The following is a 24,961-nucleotide window of genomic DNA, read 5'->3' on the forward strand; positions in this document are numbered from 1 at the left end:
TATAAAGAAGACGAAATATATCATGGAAAATAAATCAACTAAAGAATTCACAGGTAGGTTAGGACTTCCATAGGCAGAGGTTCTGGAAAACAATTGTGACATTAGGTTAAACAAAGCAAATAAATCTGGGTGAAAACATACAAATATACTCTTTCATACATGCCCAGATAATTCTATTTTGTTGAACTTTAAAGATTTTTGTAGCTGTACCTATATTTTTCAAATTTTAATGTTCCCAACAGCTGATGCAAATGACATCTCTTTGGTCGAACTCAAGCAGATAAAAGAAGTCATCCCGATTTGTATTTTTTTTTTCAGTATAGTACTACTTTTGAGCTTGATTACTATTCGTTATTTCTATATTTGATTGTACATATATATATATTTTTATTTATTTTATTGTTTTTGTTTTTGTTATGAAGTTTTTAGTCTAGCTGCCTTTAATTTGAGTACTCAAATATTACGTTAATGTGCTTTAAGCAGAAATTCACCAAAGAAATGCTTTGCTAAATGATATATGTTAAGGTGTAATCATTGACATAACTAAAAAATATACTGGTATTGATTCATGAGAGGTCAATACCGATTCAATAGAATTGATTTGGATCCATTTCTGATATTATTGCACTTATTATTGATATCTATTTTATGCCACGAGTATTATTTATCTATTATGTTTTTGTTTTTTGTTTTTTTCCATTTTTAATAGACAATATATATTACAGTGTTAAATCAAGGTTCTGTAATAGTATTGATGTTTTAAATTGCAAAGATGAAAATGAAATAAAATTCAAACGTAAATAATACTATAGTAACCAGCGTCATTTCAGAAAAGAGGGCATTTTTTCTAAAGTAATTACAGATTTGCATGACAGTAGGTATCAATTAAGTAGCTCACACAGTGCTGACACGCAATATTTATTACAGCTTTTTTCTAAACGCTCAAATATTTCAGGGAAGAATTTTGTGTACCGTGATATGTGTTTTGTGTCTAATTGTTCCCTTAAAAGCAGATTCCTCGGGAATAAAGCCACATCCTTTTGTAAAAGGTATATTATGATTCAAACAATCATGAATTACACATGAAAGTCGGGATTATTTTAGCAAAGGATTTCAATAGTCGGTTTAAATATTCCCGTTTCTTTTCTACTTTGGACTTTTTTGAATGGATTTGAACGGTTCTTTAATCTACAATACCTTTATTTTTTTTATCTTATAGGTTGGGAAAATTCAATCCCTAAGCATTTGGATGTCAAAATGTTGAAAATAAATAAACATTTTTATATCTTCCATTTTAATGTGAAATATTTTTCTTCAGGTGAAGTTGGTTCTTTCTTGAAGCATGCATCTTGGTAGCATACAGAAATGTCGGCATCCCTCAAAGGACCAATGATTCTGACATTAAAATCTAAGTACAAACTTGAAGGAGGATTGGTTTTCTCCAAAAATTGTAAGGATACGTTTTATTAAGAAGGTAGATTGCATAGAATTAATGCAAATGTCATAGAAATTGATAACATGCATACCTTAAAGCATACCTAAAATTTCGGTTCTATCCCTTGATTGACAGTTCAGAGGAAGTACAAGGATTGTGCTGACATTTTAAAAACGAAACCACATCGTAGAAATAATGATGGTGTGTACACAATCTATCCTGAAAAAGGCATGAAAAAGAAAGTGTTCTGTGATATGACAACAGACGGAGGAGGATGGACGGTAGGTACAAATTGTTAAACTATGAAGTAACTTCAGGTCAAGATCTAGGAAGGTGCCTGCAAGTTTTTTTCAAATTTGCGAAACGCATTCTTTTAACCATGGTTTATTATGTATCATATCTTGGTTAAATAAGTTGTTTCGAGACATAATTTTTTCGGTAAGCACAATAAATGAGTTTAAACTGTTACTTTTAATGAAAATAAATCAGATATATATTGGATTCTTTATTCATATCACACAAATCAAATGTATCCAGATTGTCTACAGTCTCTCAGAAGATGGTAATTTGTATGTTCATGATTTCTTCTTTAAAAAACTGTATGTGTACTTCAAAAAAAGCGGGCTTTATATTTTAGCGGCTTTGGTGTGGAGAAAGATGGGCTAATTCATAAATACTGTTATTTTCATATCATTTATAAATTATGACAATTGATGATTACGCCAACCACTCCATGCCCCGTGATTGCGCTAAATTTTAAATACATCAATTCATGTACACGTGCAGTAATATTAGATTGAATACGGGTATCCGGATTACGTTTCACATGATTTGAAATGAAATGTTGTGAAAATACTTCATTTTCTACATATTTAATGATAACTGTAAAGTAGGATAAAAAGAGAGTTTGAATTGATTTTGACCTCATAATGGTTCTGGCACCAAAAAGCTGTTCAAACTCAAATAGTGAATCAGTTGATCTTGATATACAAAAAATTGTTCTTTTAATCTAATTTTTAACACACTTCGGTGTGATTGTTAATGTGCGTGAATGACTTGCTTTGTTGCTGCTGGATACTTAAGAATTTTACCTGCACATAAAATATAAAAGCATGGGTGGCGGAAGAAGGTAACATGTATAAATGGCGTTTATACAAAACGAACAAACGATTTGCAAAAACACACTGAGATACAAAACAAACAGCTGAAAATAAAATCAACAGATTCAACTGTAAAAACAAGAGACTCTGCTACAAAACGAATGATCACCGTTGCAAAACAATCATTGACTGAATCAACGCTAGATAGCGCGAGAGTCAATCTTAATTGTAATTTATGGAAAGCCAAAGGGTTCATCTCTGTAATTTATTAAAAAAAATATGTAAAGCTTAATTTGTACATTGTAAATTTGTAATTTTACAAATTGTACTACACAACTTGTTTGACTATATTTAAAAGAAAGTATGTCAATGCATAACATTGTAATAATGAAAATTTATTACGTTGCTTTACACTAAAACGCCCACAAGGTAGTCTAAAAATAAAGTTTATTTTTTAAAAATCATATATAGTTGTGGTATTTGTGGTATCATATTTAATGATCCTGTGAGTATGATCTTTTAATGAAACGTTTAATATTCTATCGTTATTATTATTTTTTCATATTGATACATTGTTAATGTGCTAGAAGCATTTATGAAACAAAGATTAAAAGAGCCAATTTGTGTATATATTAAGGTCAGTGGGTGTGTTTCTGTCCACAAGCATCTGTAACTTTAAGAAGAATTAACGTCCCAATCAATCAATTTCATCTGCCTTTAAGGCCGTTTGCAAAAATAAAATGGTATGGGAGAGGGAGCTATTCCAGGATCGAAAAATTTCACTTGTTTGCCATTGAAATGATAATAAGTACATTTGTATATACAAATGTAATATAGATGGAATCTTGATAAATAGCTATGTTTTTGTTACAGTTATTGAACTGAGGTTTCTCCGTAATATCATGTGTCTTAGATTAAGAACTGCATCTGCCTTTTCCTTCACAGAGTCACCCAGGTGACCTATTTTCGTCCGTCGTCGTCCGTCATTCGTCGTGTGTTAACATTTGACCATTTTCAGCTTCTTCTCTCAAACTGCTGAGCCAATTTGAGCCAATTTTAGCATATGGCATCTATGGGTAAAGGGGAACAAACTTTGTGAATTTCATGTTCCATATCCCAATGGGGCCTGAGGGGTGGGGTTAAACCAATCAAAATTAGTGCTATCTTTAAAAATCTTCTTTACTTCTGGATATCAAGCAGTCAAACTGTCATCAAAATTGTGAAATTCATGGCCCCAGGGGCATAGGTTCTGGTGTTAGGGTGGAGCTCTATTGATAATATGATGAAAATGAATAAATTCTTTAAAAATCTTCTTCTCTCCCCTGTATATACAACAGATAAACTATGTGCATGGTTATGATGATCTAGGGTACATCTTCCAAAATTGTGAAATTTGTGGCTCCAGGGTGAGGGGTTCTGTAGGAAGGGGGGCTCTATTGATTATATAATGAAAGTGCATTATTTCTTTGAAAATCATCGTCTCTGCTCCTGGGTATTTAGCAGATAAACCAAGTATATCGTGATGATGAGCAAGGGCGCCTCTTCCAATATTGTGAATATCTTGGCCCCTGGATCAGGGGTTCTGATGTTAGGGTGGAGCTCTATTCATTATATAGTGAAATTGCATTAATTCTTTGCAAATTTTTTTCTCTGCCTCTGGGTATTCAGCAGATAAACCAAGTATATAGTTATGATGAACAAGGGGAACTCTTCCAAAATTGTGAATATCTTGGCCCCTAGGTTAGGGGTTCTGATGTTAGGGCGTGGTTCTATCAATTATATAGCGAAATTGCATTAATTCTTTGAAAATCTTCTCTGCTCCTTTGTATGTAGCAAATAAACTAGGTGTTTGGTTATAATGATCAGGATGCCTCTTCCAAAATCATAAAATATTCATGTCGGGGAGGGGGTTAATATATAGTAGAAATGTATTTGTTTTTCTCTGCCCCTGGGAATTTAACAGAAAAAAACTAATTGATGGTTATGACGAGCAAGGAAATCTTTTCAAAAGTATGAAATTCATAACCTCAGGGTAAAGGATTTTGATGCTTGCACTACTGAATTCAAAAGGCACTGAGAATCAAACAAAACCCACTGAGTTGTACTGAAAAAACCCTGAGTGCTACAGAGGTTGCTACTGAGAGACTGAGGTAGCCCTGAGGAGCACTGAGGTAATCACTGTGGTCACTGAGGTGATACTGAGAGGCACTGAGGTTTACTCTGTTGGCACTGAGGGGGTACTTAGGGATACTGAGGTTGCTCTGAGGGCATTGAGCTTATACTGCGTAGCCCTGAGGTTTAAAACTGGGGATACTGGGGTAATCCTGAGTGATACTGAGTTTTTTGTTTGTTTCTAAAATTATTATTTTCATATAACTGCTGTTTTATCCTTAGGTTCAAATTTCTTTTTTTTTTTAACCTGGATTAAATAAAAATGTGCATGTACAATTTTCTTGAATTTTTATGTCAACGATTTAACTAAAATTGTTTTTGCTGTTCGTTCATTGAATAAAATAAATTATTTGCATTTTTATAATTGCTTCTAAGAGGTTGTGTGTTCAAGAAATAGCATTTAAAAATGATATCTGATTGAATAATCTTTGTTGCTAAATGATTATTGAGTGATTTATTTATTTATTTTGTTAATTTATTTAGTATATCATCATACACATGTACAAAAATCTCATATGCACCTGTAAGTATCATTCAGAGTTACAATTCTTTTGTGTAAATCCGAGAAACCAGTAGACCTTTGCAAAAATGCTATGTTCAAAAGACCCATTTTGTTACCGTACGGTTAACCCCATGAGGGGAGTGGTGGTTGCACTGGTGCTATTTACATAGAGTCCTAATACTCAAGATGCCTAAAAATTCACATACACGTTGCATTTCACAGGAATTCGGTCTTTGGAAATTAGGAACAACGTTATAATTAAACGTGTTTTTGCCTAATTTTGAGTAAATCTACCCTAAAGGATTATATACATGTACTTAAACATAAAATTGTTCAACTTAACATTTTATTAAAATCTTCTAAAGGAAAAATACCATTAAAAATCATAAAGAAATATTTCTAAAAATTACGAGTGAAAACTTTATACAATCAATATATCAACATTTTTTAATCGTCAGCAAAATCATTATCAAATAAGTATAAATTTTGAAATGAAAAAATTCCTTTTATTGTGTGGATATATACCTTCAGAATATTGTTTATTTTTCTGACCAACAATTAATACCAAGACATTCACCTCTGCAATTTCCGGGGGTCCGTGTGTTATGCGCCTATTTACAGATCTAGTTTTGTATTGTGAATCTTCACCATTTTCGCTGAACATAGACGTTCAGAAATTTGAACAATGACTGTGACATTTCTTTCACTGCATGGTGTAGAATATTCTATTTATTGTAATATGTTCCTCTTTAATAAAACAAAATATAATGACACTCCTAAAAATTAAGTTCAACTACCTTATACGAAGACAATTTTATGTACGCGTTTCGTTTACACTTATTTTTTTTTAAACATCTATAGACCTATATCTACAGGTAAAGCAAGTGATAAAGAAATTTATTTTTCAAACCTATTTCTTGCCGTTAGTGTTACTTAAATGATCTTTTCTCATTTTTTCCATTCCCCTTTGTTATGATTTTAAAGGGGGGGGGGTATTTGATTCCTATTACGGCGAAATGGAATGTATGTTTACCCTAGATGACAGAGGCAATCCGGACATTCTTGACACCGGTTGTATAAGGGGCTCGGAAGAGTTATCGGTCTCTGATGCTACAGGAACTTCTTTTCTCTCCAAATCCCAGTCTCTGTCATTGAAGATGAAAGGGCTTGAATAGCCGCTACTTTTTCTGGACGTCATATCTCTTACAAGTACCAAAGCAGTGGAGATTGAAAAAAATAATTCAGGAATACAAGATTTAATTTATTTCTTCGCAATTATTTTTCGAAATATAGTTATCAACAATATTACAGCGATTTAATATTTTATTTTACCAGAGTGTATAGAAAGAGACTATTCACGCAGTACATGGAAGTGTTTGACGCATGATCGGGCGATCGTTTTCAAAACATGCAAACTCAGATTATCAGGTAGAACATGTATCTGGTCTGTCATTCAAATCAGCAGCTATTGTTTTTTCATAATTGAAAGGCGGTATAGTATTGATCTTGAATTAGGTAGATTTTTAGGACGTTAACATTAAATTGGGTGTGTAACTTAATATTGCACTGGACACACAAAAATATTCTAAACGTGTTTTAACCTTTGCTTGTAAAACATACTGTAAATTAAAAGTAACAATGAAATTCATCAAGCCATTTTACTTTAAGAAAAGTCATTCCTTTCTGGTAATCAATTATAAAAGCATTTTTATATGAACTTTTCTCAAAGCAACAATGGAGAAAAACCGGTGATTTGTCATTTGTCATTGGGTGGGGCTCTTTTGAATATATAGTAGAAAGGCATTATTTTTGGGGAAATCTTCTTCTCTGCCCATTGTTATTAAGGAAACATACTAAGTGCAAATCTATGAAGAGCAAGAATGCCTCTTCCAAAATTGCAAATATTTTTGCCCCTGGGTTAGGGGCTTTGGTATAATGTAGGGCTATTTTGAATGTATATTGAAAATAGATTATTTACTTAAAAATCTTCTTCTCTTCTCCTTGGCATCTAGGAGGCAAATAGAGTATATAAAGTTGTAATAAGCAAAGTTTTTTTTTTTTTTACCAGATTTTGAAATTCTGTACCCTCTGGTCAATTTATTAATTTCCACTAAAAGTAGTTTTGCCCCTTTGCTATTCACCTATAAAAGTTAATCACTGTAAATAATGTAACTTTAAAGGTCAATTGAATGATAGAATTATACAAGACAGTTTAATATTTTTAATACAAAAGTACTTTCATATTTTTTAATGGTCAGGTAAAATTTTAAATGATAGTTAAATGAAAATGGGAGAAAAATTCCTTATCTTCGTGCAATAAATAATCTTCAAAGACTAAGAGAGGCCAATGTGAAGGGGAATGAAATGTCTTAACTAATATAGCTCTAGAACTATTAATGGATTTGTTTGGTCTGCATGAGGATTGTGAAAAATGGGGGAAATTACAGGCAAATAAATATATCAACTTTTAAGATTTGATATTAAGTACTAATTAATATTTTGCTGATCCCTGATTTTCCTATTTTTCTTGCTTTTGGGCAACATCGCTTTATTTATCAGCTTATTTTGTTTTAATCTATGGATCTTTACATTATACTCAGGTTACCTTTAAGGCCCATGTGTCTCTTGTTTAGTTTCCTTAACTGTAGATAATTTAGTAGCATAAAGACGAGATATTACGTAAGAAAATTGGATTCCTTACAAAAATATAGATAAAATTGTTTTCCTTATAAGTCTTTATTTATTTCCCAGATCCTACTCATTAACAATTTTTAATATACATGTATACTAATAAGTTGCCAGATGCCAGGGATGGGGTCCTGACTAAGCTCCATTGCAAGTGTAACATTGTAAGTGCATGTTGAATTTTCTTTATATAAATAGCATTTCGCAGAATGCTTAGATAATATATGCAAAAAAGTAATAAAGATAATACTAATTGTGAAAACATACAATATTATAAAACTAACAATTACTGTAAAATTATAAGGAAATTCATCGGTATTAATACAATAATGCATAAGTTTGCAATGTACTGTAAATAATTATTATTTTTTTTTGTTCTAGAAGGGAGGTAAATATATCACCAACTCAGAGTCTCTAATTTTACCTCCCTACTCATGTAAGACCCGAGGGCCTGGTCCCCCTCAAAGACAAAAACATATACCAATTTTATAAAATAAATTTTTAAAAGCTAAGGAATATTTGTATTTCCTACAACATACAGAATACTTTAAAATAAAAGATTTTATATTAAGTGTTATACCTTCAGATATTTCAGCAACATTTTATTTTTATATATCTTAAAAGCCACAAGAGACAACAGTTAATTATACATGATAGTGGTTTCATTTTTAACATTATAAAAACTGCAAAAACTGCAAAAATTGTGTGTTTCCATTTTACATGAAAACCTATAAAACCACTCACTACCTTCAATAAATTTTGCTCATTTGCACACATTAGTTGCTTTGAATTTTCTACAACTATACATTAACATACATAGTTAGAGTTTTTATTTATCTTGCTTACAAAATAATTTGATAGTATACATTTTATATTTATTCATATAGTTGATTGCTATAGTTAATTCCGCAATTTATCTTTCAATATTTCTTTTTTATTTAAAGAATTTTTTTCCAAGTTGCTCTTAAGTACATAAAATTCTCTATTATATTTTGTTTGCATAACTGAAACTTGAAATTTGTTCTTTAAAAATTCATTTAAAAATATTTTATAGAACTTTTATTAAAGCATAGAGTATTTTATGGCACTTCCTTAAGATATCGACACAAAGTGATTTTTTTTTTCGTATTTTTTTTTTTTTTTTTTTTTGTTGAAAATCGATTTCATTATTTTATATTCACATAACCATTTACTCTTATTTTATCAATATTCATGCCATTTCATCGGGTGATTATAGAGTCTCATTTTCGGAAAATAGGCCTTTACAAACAGTTATACTGCTTTTCAGCCAATTTCGTAAGAAACTGTTTATATGAAAATCTTAGATTTGAACTACAGGCCTTTGAATCGCTTAAATCTGACTTTTAAAAAAATTGGTGTGTATAAGAAAGATAAAGGTATGGAACTCCTTATGTAGGGTACACACTTTCGCTAATAAAATACTTTTAAATCGAATGCTCAAAAATTCAACTTTCTATTCATATCTATTCAATCTACATTAATACCAAAGCTCATTCCGAAATTCCGTATACTTTCCGAGAATTGCCCTACTTTTTTTACTCGACATTAGCTTGGTCCCCTGGTTATTCACATGTATACAGACGGTGTTTGAACTGCAGCGGACAGCTTCATAGTATTTACACAATCTTTCAACATTTTAAAGTTGATTTTTTACACCAGATCGTAAGGTTAAGATAGTAATAATTCCTTTCGCGAAAAAAAAATTAGAAAACTTCTGCTTCAACAACTGTAAGCCATGTTGTTTATAAATGTAAAAAGAACTATGATAGAACGAAATTTTCCCGGAATGTATAACATACCTTTTGATTTGTTTTAAAAATTAGACCGCTAAAATGTTAGTGGTAACTTGGTAACACCATATGACTAAATCAGATAAAATTCTGTAGAGACTGGGTGCAAATGAACAAATATTCAGAGAGTATAGAATAAATTACGGGATAAATTCGCCCCGTCATTCCCGCTGAACAAAAGGTATAACTATTCAGAGGGCCAAGCTAATGTCGAGTGATGAAAATAAGGTCAATTTTGGAATTGATTTCAGCATATCCAGGGAAGTATATGGAATTTTGGAAGGAACTTTGGTAGTAACGTAGATTGTTTATATGTGAGTAGTTATGAATAGAAAGTAAAGTTTTAGATCACTTGATTTAAAAGTATTTTATTGGCGAAAGTGGGTACCCTAAGTAAGAAGTTCCATACCTTTTTTTCACCCCAATTTTTTTATAAGACCGATTAAAGCGATCTAAAGGCCTGTGACGTGAACATATCAGTTGTTTAAGAAAAAGATTCAATACTGAGATTACCTTGTATTTGTTTGCATGCGCTAAAGCATGTGATACTTGAATAAAGGCATCTTTTTGTTTTATTTCGTAATTTTCTATTTTATTTTCTGTTGTATTTATCACATACTCGATATCAATATTTATTGGAATACAATAACTATTTACGTAACTCTTAATGCAGTGACCTGTTTCTTTCAATCTACGAACCCATGTACGTGGCTTTTAGCGCTCTAATCTTAGGTTCAATATCAGTTATCCCTATACCACATCCTTAACTTGATGAACCATTGTGTTCCTTTTGATCCGATCTGATTTATTCCATATGAAATTGAATATTAATCTATTGACTTGCTATGAAAACAAGTGTTATGTTTTGCGATAAAGATAAAGAATTTATTACACTACATTGTAAATTTTCTTCTCTTCCAAGATTCAAATAGAGTCTCTATAAATAAATATATATACCTAAACACTTTACTACTTTACTGCCTCGTTTGTTACTGTAATACCCTCTTTATCTTTAAAGAGATTCTTTAAAGGACAAAAAAAAAATGTATTCAGTTTTATTAATAGCGATTCTCTGTAACCACTTAAACTTCTTTGGCACGCATGGTCACCGATTTTGATGAAACTTTGCCCATTATTACAACTTGACACCAGAAACATATATCAAATAAAATTTCGTTGCTATGTGTCTTGGTTGCCATGGTAACAGCCAGAAAAGTTGAAAAAATTGAGATTTTCAGCTACTTTAAATCTTTATTAAGCCTTAATAAAGACTAAGAAAAACAAACAAACCATTCTCCCAAAAACATGACACCTTGTTGCCACTTATGCTATAAAGAAACTATTTAGAATTTATCTCTAAGTAAGTGGTAACCATGGGTACATTTGGAATACATTTTAGATGCTGAAAAACGCTCTATAGCCACAAATGATAGATGTTACATGATCAAACTCAATCAACAACGTTAGAAAAACAATGAAAAATATTTGACCTCATGTAATTAGGTATTGGCAATATTATTCTAAAAATAACTTTCCTGGTTGCCATGGTAACACAGTGTCACCATGCAAAATCTGTTGCTATGATTGGGTTAATGCTACTATCGTGAGGAAAAACAATAAAATTCACGACGGGCACATATGCATCTTTAGGACCTTGCAACACCGACAACATAAGAAAAATTGAGATTAATTGTTACTTTGCAGTGTAACCATGGAAACAACGTACTAGTTGTTTAAAGTGATATTTTTTTGCTGCTTTAGGAATTTACTAACCTTTTAATCAAGAAAAATATTATTTGAATCACCTTGAATAATACATATCTCGTAGAACTAAAGTTGAATATCATATATTGATAAAGGTTGTTGGAAAATACAACACTGTTGCTATGGTTACCAAGAAGAGAAAATGTCCGATTTTGTTAATTTTTTGTCAATATTAGACCCTATGTGCCAGCTTTTTGCATCCAGTTAGAGATTGGGTGATAGTCAAAATTGAAAGTCAGGTTAGTTGTTCACATATATCAATCATTAAAGTTTTGGGAATCTACTTACAACGGTACGTATCCAAGGAAACAGAGTATTTTTCAGATTTTTATGCATGTTTTTTCGCCTTATTTCCATAGCAACGCACTATTTAAAGAATTGAAATTGAATTTTTTGAAATGTGAAAATTAGGGTCACACCAAGGCCTTTAAAAATTGATCATCAGTTATATAGAAATATGCTTTTTAAAAAGATAGGATAAGATTAATACACTAAGAGAGTAAATTTAAAATCCCTTCGTGGTATTAAAACCATGGCAACCATTGCCAACCTATAAGAAATATCATATTTTGTCCTTGGTATATGTTACAATGATCTCTTCTCTATTATTTGATTGCATTTCAACCTATAATTGTTTTTATTCTTAAGTGTATGACTTTATAAAATTAAATGAACAAAATTATTACTTTTGAATACTTTGTTTCCATGGTAACGTATGTTATAGATGATTTACCAAACATGTTTATCGTGCATTCAAGACACCAGGCCTTCAACTTTCAGAAACAGTCATTGCCACTTGTTTGCTTTGCTGCAAACGTTAACTGTGGGACTCTGAAGATGTTGAAAAATGCCATTTTTCAAACTTAAGGACATGTTGCTATGGTAACCATGACACGTAGCAACCAATTTTTACCTGATTTGAGTTTACGGTATCAAAGACTTTTATCATAGAGAGTTTGGAGAAATTCTGAAACTATGCGTGCCACAGCTCCTATATAAAAGTTCAAGTCATTACAGAGAATGGCTCTTAATATTTACTTTAGAACCTGCATGAATACAGAAATTGTTTATAGTTTCAGAAATTCTATTTTTAAATGCTAACGTCATATCGTCAGTGATTTTTTTACTTCTTTTCCCACGTAATCAGCTTGGAAACCTTGCATACTTTCATTTTCCTTAATCTTTATTGACAAAGTTTCTTCAACAAAAAGATACAAAATGGCTGATATTGGATAGCCTTGTCTGATTCCTCTTTTCATTTTTGAAATCCATCCATTATTCTTTAGTCTAAAAATTGGACTGCTATACAAGGTTTTTATACACTTTAAGAAATTCGGACCAAAATTAAATTTTTATAAAGTTTTGAATAAGATATCAAATTTGAATGAGTTTTTTTTATCAAAATCTAAAAACAATAAGATTCCTTCTTTGTGATAGCTTTCACAAATAGTTATAAATATCTTGCATAAAGCGGGTATTCAATCCTATAAATAGACCTTTTATATACGCTGATTGCTCATATTCTATAGTTTGTAAATAATCTTCTGTAATCTACGGGGGCCAGCAGCTTTTATACAAGCATTTTAATCAACTTGATCATTCTATTTTCTCAATCAAATTTATAATTCTAGAAAAGATTTGCCATCATACTAATAACCCATCACTGAGTACACCTTTTAGACAACGAGAAGAATACTGGATTAGAAAACTAGCCACGGCCTTTCTATATGGTAGCAATGACAATATCGATAGAATTTGGAATCTTTCGAGCCCACAGTGTAGCAATGTGAATGTGATGGGATTTTTTTTAACAGTACAAAGAGATGGACATCGGTCTTACAATACACCTATTATACACGATGTCTCCTTTGATTCACTACTACCTTATGTAAAGAAACAATTAGGCATCATCATATTTGCACCAAACTACTGTGCCCCTTTGAAAATTTTGAATAATCTATTAAATTTTGTAAAAGTCAAGGAAAGTCCATATTTGGATTTCTCGACACCTGGATACAGGTTCGGGTCTTTGGTTATGGATATTGCAAATCACAGGCTTTTTAAACCGCCACGTTTTACGGAAGAAAATACAGCTAAAGCTACCTATTTTCCTTAAACTTTGATATGCCAACAAAGTAATTGACGCAGTTAATATATGTAATAAACTTAATCACAAAAGGGTTCATTCCTGTATTCCGCTATGTTTCCAACTGAAGACTACACCCTGTATTTCCTATCAATATACTATTACTTCCAAAATTTTTAATTACAAGAAAACTTTACAGAGCCTGGATGTTGAGCATTTTATACATAATCCTCTATATTCATATTCTTCTTCACCCTACAACTGAAGTCCTGCTGGACACGTTATTACTTGTGACGTAAATATAATTAATAATGACGACCTTAAATAATTTATCCCCTTCCTCGCTCAAATATCTGACGTTTTCCAGGCGTTTTCACGATTTTGATATTTGACGTACCAGGAAAACGGCAGAACCATTATGAAAAGTGGAAATTCGTCGCCTCCAACTGTAGCCGGCATTCTTGGGTCAATTTTCGATACATGCAAACCGATTTAAATGTCTAACTCACATCTTATCAACAGTACAATATGTTTGTTGTACTTACCAATATCGCCTTTATTGTTTCTTTGCAATATAGAGAGTCTGGTGAACACATTTTATCAAACTGTTGAGATTCGTTCTGATTTTGTGCATTTTAAAATCTCGTGAGACCTGTATAAAAAAAAAATAGTAATTTTTTTTGAAAATAATGGAACATCATTTTGTGCACACAGTTGGAAGGTGGGGGAATATGATGATAAAGAATGATAAGTCTAGACATCAAATGCATATGATTATTTCGTGATCTTTCCCTTTAGGTTCACCTTTCCCTTATTCTTCATCTATGGTACAGACTATAGCAATTAAGCATTTTTTTTTACCTGAACATTCCCATTTTACACATTTTTATTACCTGATTTTCAAATATGTACAAAACGGGAACAACCGTATTCACATATATACAAGTCATCTTTTCTACATTTATAGGCAATTCAAAGACGCGTAGATGGTTCCACAGATTTCCAAGGGAAAAAATGGGCTGATGGGTTTGGACATCCTTCACACGAATATTGGTTAGGTATGGTTTCTCAGCTTCTGGTTCTTCTTGCAAAACAGGTTAAATTTTCTCTTTTGTATATCATAAGCTATATTTTAAGTTACAGGTAAAAACAGGGGAAAAAATTAAAATTCAAATAATTCATTTGAAATCTAAGAATAGCAATTTATGACTTGGAATAGTTTTATAAAATAAATAAAGATCTTTTGAAAGATTAAAAGAATGATAATTATATTAAATTTTAGGAAATGATGCAATACATTCTCTTACTAAAACTGGAAAACAGAAGTTACGGATAGACGTAGTGAGATTCTCAGGAGCTAAGGGATACGCTACATATTCCACCTTTATTGTAAACAACAAATCCAACAAATATAAACTAAACGTTGGAGGTTATAAGGGATCTCTTGGAATCAGTATGTGTAATTATCATTTTTAAACCACACACACACACACAAAAAAAAAAAAAAAAAAAAAAAAAAAAAAAAACCAAAGGAAGGGGGGAAAATAAAGAAGGAAAAACAGAAAAAAGGCAACAATACACCATGGGAATAATTTTTATTTAGTAATTTGTATAGAAGTTATGTTCAAAAAAATTTTGATTCTTTTTTTTTATAGAGGATAACCTGTCGTACCATGATGGGATGTATTTTCCACCACTGATAGTGATAATGACAAGTGGGGAGGTAACTGTGCAGTCAATGAAGGCAATGGCTGGTGGCATAAATCATGTCGTCACTCTAACTTGAATGGGAAGTATAATAGAAAGCCAAGTGCAGCTGGAAATGCACTGACTTGGTTTTACTGGTCTGAAAAGAATTCTGCTGGACTTTTAAAGACGGCACAAATGATGATTAAACCGAAGTGAAAATAAAAATTTGCAACAAACACGATAAATCAGAAACTGAAGAAGTAAAGAAGCAGAATTTTTCTTTGATTTTATTATTTTATTTCCAAGTTTAAATCTTTCAGCAAAAATAGCCATCTTTTATTAGTTGTTTCTAGGGTATTCAGAATAAAACAATTCTTGTTTTTAAGTGCCTTCCGCACTGTTTCTTTTAAAAACAACATATGATATAATACATTCCTCAACAATTCAAACCATTCTCCACCAACCCCGCTAAGTGCATTTTTGGTAATAATCAAGGATGTGCGTAGATGACTTTTTCATACAGAGATCCATTGCTGTTGGTTCTGAAATGAAAGATATGATAGCAATTTGACACACCAATAATACCATTTGATTAAAGATTACTTGCAGACCATACAGAGATATTTCCTAAGTCTTTGAGGCAATGTTGCGATCATCTGGGTTTTGGAATGTCCCCGTCCCAAAAACGTCTTAGATGTCAAGAGTAAGGAAATTCAAGCAAATAATTGCGCATCTAATTTTAATATTGATACGCATATATCACTTTCTGATATATGTATGTAAATAGTTGTCTTAACTATATGGAACAAAGTGTGGTAATTTCATAAACCCCATGCAAATGTAGAAAAATTATACAGTCTTTTATTTTGAATAATGATAAAATCATGAAAAACAAGATGTGTTTGTGAAATACTGATGCCTCCGTATGGCAACTTACAGGGAAGGTCAAACTTTCTCAAATGCAAATCAAATAAGCTGGTACCCAAAGTAAGTTAAGGTCTTGTACCAAGGAATATACCTGTGATATATGAAAGCCCTAGCAGCAACCATTGAAAAGATATGGAAAAGGTTAAAGTTATTCAAAAGTAAGTCAAACATCAAGGTCAAGGTCAAATGATCAAAATTAATGGTGCCCAAGGAAAGATCTTCTCACAAGAAATACACACGTGAAATATGAATGCCCTAGCACCAACCGTTTAAAAGATGTGGCCAAGGTTAAAGTTTTTCAAAAGTAGGTCAAACTCCAAGATCAAGGTCAAAGGGTCAACGTTGTTGGTATCCGAAGGAAGGTTTTGTCAAAAGAATTACACATGTGAAGTACGAAAGCCCTAGCACCAACCTTTCAAAAGTTATAGCCAAGGTTAAAGTTGGGTAAAATTTTGTAAAACTGGGTCGAACTCCAAGGTCAAGGTCAAAAGGTCATATATGATGGTACCCAAAGAAAGGTCTTGTCACAAGGAATACACATGTAAAAAATGAAAGCCATAGTTCCAACCAGACAAAAGTTATGAGCAATGTTAAAGTTTTTGCGGATGTAAGTACATAACAGTAAAACATCATTGCTTCAGAAACATGGTTGTTTCTTAAAATTGTCCTCTAATTTGACGTATGGCTAGACTCTGAATATATTTTCTGCAGAAGAATCAATTTAAAATGTATCTACATTATAATTACGCATTTTCTGTGACCCTTTTCTATGTAAAAATAATCTGCATAGTGGGAATGCTGTCATGTTTCATACACAATATATTTGATGTTCAATCGATTTCTGGTTATCAATATCATATATTATATATTTCCAATTATCTATATCAGTAATAAGTACATGTAATTCATAAGTTATCGAATAGCTAGTGAACGTAGGGTCGAAGACATCTTTACATCAGAAAGTCTTCCGGGTTTTCTCATCTCTCTAACAAGATATGAACTACTTAAGATTGCGCGCTATTTATTATTAGTAAAACCTTTTCAATTGACCAAGTGAAAACACAAATATTGATCGTTGATTATTCCGAATATCTTCCCATTAGGATTTTTCCTTGAACCTTCTTGCATGAAAATACTCTTTTTTATTCTCTTAGTCTCCTTGTCACTATACTGTATTGTAGCAAACTTGAAGTAGCTCTTAAAAATATTAATTCTTTTTAAAGTATTGAAATACAGTGCATATGATTGAAATCTATCCGCCCCATAAGTTCTTTCATCGAAGGCTACTTTTAACTTTAGTTATCAATACCACTACATCAAGATGGATAATATTATGTTCAGACTAAATTTAAATCTGTCGATTGTTTTCTAGTCTATGGTATCCAAAAACTAACCTTACAGCGTATCTAGTTTATAAAAGATGGATTCAATTCAGGTATACGTCTATACTGTTTCTTCTCTCTCTCTCTTACTCTCTCTCTCTCTTTAAAATTAAATCGTTTATTAATGATTTATTAATTTTGTACATTTCTCACTGAAATATGTTCCAGATACAGACATACATGTAATTTACAGTTCAGATTTTGAATATAAAATGCACTTCCTAGAATCATCGGGACCTAATATGAAACATTTGGCAGACTTTGTGGTGTCTTTTATTTCGAGTTCACTGGGATATGAGTCGACATTTGAATGGAAATTAACTATTGTTAATTGATAGTACGTCGTCTATATATCTGAGTGTGGAGTTGAAGGCCACAGCAGGTGTGTTTTTCCTTCACATGTAGAAGTTTTTGAATAAATTCTGCTTCGTAAAAAAACAGGTCGGTTAATAAAGAAGCACAATTGGATTGTTGGAAGACCTGGTTTCCAAGACTACAGGTGTTACATAGTCAATGAAGATCCTGCACCCTTTTCATATCAACCGCAAAGTACTTATGTACTTGTATATATAGAATCAATGATTTTTAAAAGGATTTTGTACATAGCCAATCACAAGGTATTCAAATTTTCGAGTTCCATTTTTATTGAAGAAGCAATTGTCTATGATATCTAAAAAGCCTAGTTTTTAATGTCAGGTAAACAAAAGAGAACAAAACCAAAAATAATATTTTATAGAGTTTTATTAAAAGCATCTTTGTAGGAAGGGAAGTTGGTAAAAACACTTAGAGAACAGTAGCGTAGCAGCTAGTGTAAAAAGCTAAAGGGACATTTCGTATTCTTCATTCCTTGTATCCACAGTAAAACACAAAAGTAAAAATAATAATCTTCTATCTTGATTAAATCAAAGTGATAATTGCCATATATCCATATCTCCTTTATATTGTGAACTTTTTATGTCAATCATACATCTTGGATTGTATCCTATGGAGAATCTGTCTTTGTCTAAGCGTGCAAAATAATACAAAAAGAACTATTCAGTATATATTATTGTTATTTTACGTGTATGTTAAATACAAGTGCATGTAAAACGTATTTCAAGAAAGAAAATTTTACTCAATGAATATGTCATTTATTTTGCTTTTTTTCCCTTTCTTATGTAGCATAATCCAATATCCTTACCATACAAACCAGATTCCAATAACGATGACGTTTATGGAATTCAGAGTAAGGTTCCAGCAGGGTTCCTTCCTGTGTGTTCTCTGTTTCCTCTGGACATGCCTTAACTGGCTTTATTGATCCATTTTGGCGGATAGGATGGGGTATTTTCCTAGAGACCTGACCTTGACCCCTTGGAAAATGAAAAGGATCCCAACTAAGCATTCTCAACAAACGTTCTTTGTTATTTGCGTCAACCGCTATCCCAAATTTACTCAAAACCCTCCTTGGCTGATCGTCCTCAAGATTGTGAGAACGTTTACAGTTTGGTTGGAATGCGCATTTACCTGCGATGTAAGAGCAGACATGCAAATGTGGACATTTGATAGATTCTTTACAACCTTTGATTTTATTGTAATAATTGCATATTGAAGGGATTGTTACACCCTTTCTGTGCTCTAACTCGCTAATCAAAAACCGGACCTGCTCAGGATTTAGAAATTGCATGAAGTGATGCTTTAGGGAATGACGATTGTGATCTGTTTGAAGATCATGTCCAAACCGACAATTCTCAAAAGGGCACTCACTGATAAGTTTGAATTTACAGATATGCAGATCATTACAATCACCGTTACACACGTACGATGAACTCGTGTGGTCAAGGCATATCTGAATATTTGACCTTGCTCTTACTTCCGGGTCTGTTATCTCACCCTCCTCTTTTTCGTCATTACAAGCATCGGAGATTTCAAAAATATTTTTATAATCTTTTAAAAATCTAGAAAAAGATTTATTTGGCATAAATTTCTTTGCAAATGATTCTGCAAGTACACAGGCCTCCAATTCTCTTTTCTTCATTTTACCACCTTTATATAGCAAAACCTTGAAAATTTTAGCAGCAAGATCATCCTTTTCCTCATCTTTTCTTCTAGATTCGTACATACGTGCTGATGATCTCTTCCTATCTTGATGGTCTTCTCTTAATGTTTGGTCCCAATTATAACTGTTTGGCACGTCTTCATACCTCTGTCTAGTAGACCTATTCTTGCTTTGATTGTCTTCTCTTATTGTTTGGCCCCAATGATAACTGTTTGACACGTCTTCATATCGTTGTCTAGTAGACCTATTCATATCTTTGTTGTCTTCTCTTAATGCTTGGTCCCATTTATATCGGTTTGACTCGTCTTCATTCCTCTGTCTTGTAGACCTTTTCTTGTCTTGGTTGTCTTTTCTTGATGATTTTTCCCGATGATGACGCGTATTGACATACCCCTGTGAAGCAGACCTATATCGATCTTGATTGTCTCTTGACGTTTGGTTCTTACGATAGCTCCTTTCATTCAAGTGTGTGGTGTACCTTTTTCTATCGTCATAGTTTTCTTCTAACACTTGGTCCAGTCGATCACTCCTAGAGGTGCATTCACTGCTATTTCTATCAACATGGCTCTCTCTTGACGTTTGGTACCTATGTTGCTTGTATATATGACTGTGTCTGTTTTCTCTGGGCTTATTATATTCATATGGTTTGCTTCTGTAATGTGATCTGGTCAATCGTTTAAAACTAAAACTATCGGACCTTGTGTTTTGTGCATCATTTCGTTCCTCTTTGGGAAATTCTGTACGATAGTTACGATAGCTCATCCTTGTTTGAATATTCTTTTTCAACTAAGCAGCTATATAAAAGAGACCAATAACAAAGTTAAACCCTTTATATGACAAGAAAAGCAGGAACAAATTTACAGCTTACATAATAATGTCAGATTTACTTAACAAATAAAAGAAATAATAGTATACGGCAACATAACAAAACATTTGAGGTTTAAAAACCTTGTCCGAATGTGTTGTTATATATCCGTTTAAAATTATTTCGAAAGATTTATATACACATTTGTATGTTGAGACAAACCATGCCCACTCTTGTGACATTCATAGCAACATGTAATTTTGAAAAAAAAAAAAAAAATAAATAAAAAGCCAGGTTAACCAACAGGAATATAATGTAAGACTAATGTGAATCACGGAAAATACAGTATGCTCAAATAAACATGTAACTACCAATCCATAAACAAATACTCTAAAAAAATTGATCTTAAGAGATTAGCCGAAAGTCTAGCCAAAAGGTGTTTGCTGAATAGGATTTTTTTTTTCAGTTAAAAGAAATTTAATGTAGTTCAACTTTTTTGATATGTTCCTCCTTTGGACTGTCTACAAAAATGAGCAATTAAGTGCAATTCAACAGTAACCCCCCCCCCCCCCCCAAAAAAAAAATGAGCAATTAAGTGCAATTCAACAGAACCACCCCCCCCCCCCAAAAAAAAATGAAGTCTGGCTTTTAGACTTTGTATGAAACATGAATTTCTAATTTGAAGACAAATAACAAATCACTTTAGATCATCACTGAAGGAACACACAATATTTATAAAATCTACATAAAGTATTTGGGTAGTGTGACGTATGCAAATCTTGGACAAAGCACAATTCAGTATTAAAAAATCCACAAGTACATTATGTACAACTTACCTCTAAAATAGAAATATAGCCTTTCTCCAATTCATTCAGTCCTCTATATATGATATGTATGTACCCTGTGTCGCAACTTCCATAAATAGTCTACTTTGTATGATGTAAACTGAACTTATACCATATACATATATGAATTATCATTAACATTTAAAATTCCAAGAACATCTACTTTCATTTCTTCGCATTTAAAAAAGTGGGATTTCCAACATAGTTCAATGTAAGGATTTAAACGTACCTCATACAAAAGCATTCAGATTTCAGAAAGTTTAATTTGTAGACATTATTAAGTATTAAATTTCAATAACTCTGCAATAGATGTTTATAAAAGCTGTGCTTGATTTTCCGTTCTAAAGTAAATTTTTACTAGTGATCAATACCCATTCGTTTAAATTTGATTAAATAAAATATAACAAATGTTTTGTATTTATATTATCATATAAGGCGATACAATGTAACTATGCACACAACGACCCTTTTTTGATGCCTCTATATCAAATTCTATGATGGTTTTTTTTTTTTTAAATTAATTTGTCTATATTTTTGTCTACAACTCTTAGATATTTTGAAAGAAAACAGCATCTAAACATTCATTACACTTGTCATAAATATACATCATAGTTGAACTTTTTCTATATGATGGCAATTTGCGTTTTGATAAAAATTGCTTAAAATGACTATTAGTGATTATGCAGTTATATGGAACAAAAGTTCTATTCGAATCTAATTGACACGCATTTATCAAGGTAACCTCTGATTTGGATCATATGAATTAGAACAAAATATGTTGTGATAACAGTGTTTCCTGATCAAGTTTATTATCATTGTAATTCTGGTTACATGAATTCCATTTTATGCTGATATATACCAGTGCAAAATGTCTTTATTCCTGTTTTAGACTTACCCAGATTTCTAGAGTAATGATTTAGATGTACTAGTAACCATAAGAACGACCGCATACAACTCACGTTTAACTCTTGAGTTTATGTGATTTTGAGACCCAGGTATACCAAGATCCCTAAGGCAATGATCATATTTTGCGGCTGATATTATTACAAGCGATAATAACAATTTGTTAAATTTATGGAGATATATGCGTTCTTATAATTTTTTCTTGGTAAATGATATAAGCTCTGATAAGGGATGTGAGATAAAACATTAAAATACATTTTTTTCTTTGAATATCGTCTTGTATACTATTTAATAGTAAGGTTGGATTGAAAAGCAAGTAATGAATGAAATATGAAGAGAAACGAACAGTAATCGAACTTATAAGTCCATTGAAACAATACAAATCGGGAGCAGAGCAAACACGGACCTCTAAAAACATCAGAGGTGGGATGAGGTGCCATGGAGGAGTAAGCATCTACTGTCGACCGGTCACACCTGCCGTGTGCTCCTTGTCATGATCCAGCAACCGAAAAAAAATCCGTAGACAATTCATGTTTACATAGAATATATTTCTTCGGTTAATAACAGTATTCAAAAGAGAAATATCAGTCAATAAGCATGTTAACAAAACAAATACGCTTTGGATATCCAAATTGATGAGACACGTGACTTCCAAAAAGCAAAACAGACCTTGAGGTGAGAAACACGTAAAATCACCGTTTGACATAATTTGTATCATGTTCTGAGTTGCAGTTCACATGAGTACTCTCCTGTCTGTTTTCCTTTGTAAAGATACGCTGCTTCCAGTCTATTTTTTGAGTTTGGGTTTGTTTTTTTTTTTTAGCCCAGAATATGTTAAAGATTTTGGACTACCACGTGTTTGTTTGACTTTCATCGTGATATTTGTTTACAAAGCATCTGCACATGCTCAGTCTGTGTATCCTTTATTTTTCGTTCGACCCTACAAAAAACACTTTTTAAAAATTTGATATTTTAATAATATCTTTTAAAAGAAACGGACTCCTACAATATACTTTTACAAATGTGAAAACTTTCTAGCAAGAATTATTTTATACGAAAAACCAGAATTTTTCTAAATTATGACAATCGGACCAAGCGACGTAAATGGATATTCCAATTGCTAAAAGGGGGGTATTAGTTTTGGGCTGTCCGTTCATCTATTTGTAGAGATGCATAATGTAGTACAGGTCATTTCCGTGGAAATTGTTAAATTCATCTGGTTAATAACAGACCTCTTCTTTCTGCAGATTTTTCAGATACATGTATTTTTTTTTCAAACTTCTATTTGTGGAACGCTCAACTCTTATTTTGGCCAAACCCTTGCGTCCCAGACCATGATTATTAATATCTATCAAATTAGATTGTATACTATTTAATAAAGTCGTATGCATAAGGTTTGTCTTTTCTTAAGAGAAAGATATATTTTGATAGCATACTCTGCAATATTTCTTAATTATCCCGATCTTCTCTCGGAGGGGGAATCTGCCCTTGATATGCAAAAGTGATTCAATTCTATGTTGTGTGGCAAATTTTTTAACATTGGAAAGGTAAAACACGTGAAAGTCAAACAAACGACAAACTGACAGATTGTGGATAAACTACAAAGCACGTTGACTTAAACGTTGACTTAAACTTACCATAAGTTGAGCTAAAAAAACTGAACGTCATTTTGAGAAAGTTGTAACTGAAAAGTATAAATACTTCCACGAAAATAATTGAATAATAATCTGTTTGGCTATAGCTTTTAAATAAAAATAGAATTACCTTAAAATTGTGAAATTTGTGGCCCCAGGGTGAAAGGTTCTGCAGGAGGTAGGTTCTATTGATTATACAATGAAAATTCATTATTTCTTTAAAAAGTCTTCTTCTCTGCCCCTAGGTAATAAACAAACAAATCAAGTGCAAAGGAAGCCTCTTTCAAAATTATGAATTCCATGACCCCTGCTTCAGGGTATCTGGTGTTAGGGCGGGGTTCTATTGATTATATAGGGGAATTAATTCATTCTTTGAAAATTTTCTTCTCTGCCCCTGGGTATTTAGCAGACTAACTAATTGCATAGTTATAATGATCAAGAGTGCCTCTTCTAAAATTATGATATTTGTGGCCCCAGGGTTAGTGGTTCTGCAGAAGGTGTGTGTGGGTTGGGGGCTATTGATTATATAGTGAGAATACATTATTTCATTGAAAATCTTCTTTCTGCTTATGGATACTTAGAAACCAAACCAAGTGCATAGCTATGATCAGGAAGGATGCCTCTTCCAAAATTGTAAATTTCATGATTATATTGATTACATAGTGAAAATGCATTTATAATTTGAAAATCTTCTTTCTTCCTCCTTGGCATTAAACGAAGTGCCTGGTTATGATGAGTAAGGATGCCTCTTTCAATTTAAATATGTTGGCCAAGGGACAGGGGTTTAGGAGGGGGGGGGGGGTCTGTTGAATATATAGTGAAAAATGCATTATTTCTTTTTCTTTGCCCCTGGGTATTTAGCAGAGAAACCAATTGCATGGTTATGATGAGCAAGGATGCTTTCTTTAAATAGAAACGTCTGAAAATCATAACTCCTGGGTCAGGGGTTCTGGTGTTTGGGTGTGGCTCTTTTGAATATATAGTGAAAATGCCCCTGGGTATTTAGCAAGAATATTAAGTGCATCTTTATGATGAATTTCTTGGTCCCTTGGTCAAGGGCTCTGGTGTTAGGGTGGACTTTGTTAAATTTACAGTAAAATACATTATTTCTTTGCAATTCTTCTTCTCTGCTCTTGGGCATCTAAGATAGAAACAGAGGTTATAAAATTGTAATAAACAAGGGTAT

General features: G+C 32.2%; 1 protein-coding gene and 1 pseudogene across 1 annotated transcript; one reads left to right on the top strand and one right to left on the bottom strand.

The window, feature by feature from the left end:
* The first annotated feature begins 22 nt into the window (after positions 1–22).
* Positions 23–15,460, top strand: LOC133187937 (ryncolin-1-like; annotated as a pseudogene).
* Positions 15,461–18,706: 3,246 nt separating this feature from the next.
* On the bottom strand, positions 18,707–20,350 carry LOC133187938 (uncharacterized). The gene has a single exon (XM_061323334.1). It carries the CDS (start codon positions 20,348–20,350, stop codon positions 18,707–18,709), a length of 1,644 nt encoding a protein of 547 aa, XP_061179318.1.
* Between the last annotated feature and the right edge of the window lie 4,611 nt (positions 20,351–24,961).

The sequence above is a fragment of the Saccostrea echinata genome, unplaced genomic scaffold (assembly GCF_033153115.1).
Source record: "Saccostrea echinata isolate AGI-Se365-2 ecotype Australia unplaced genomic scaffold, CSIRO_AGI_Sech_v1 ptg000015l, whole genome shotgun sequence".
Classification (NCBI taxonomy): Eukaryota; Metazoa; Mollusca; class Bivalvia; order Ostreida; family Ostreidae; genus Saccostrea; species Saccostrea echinata.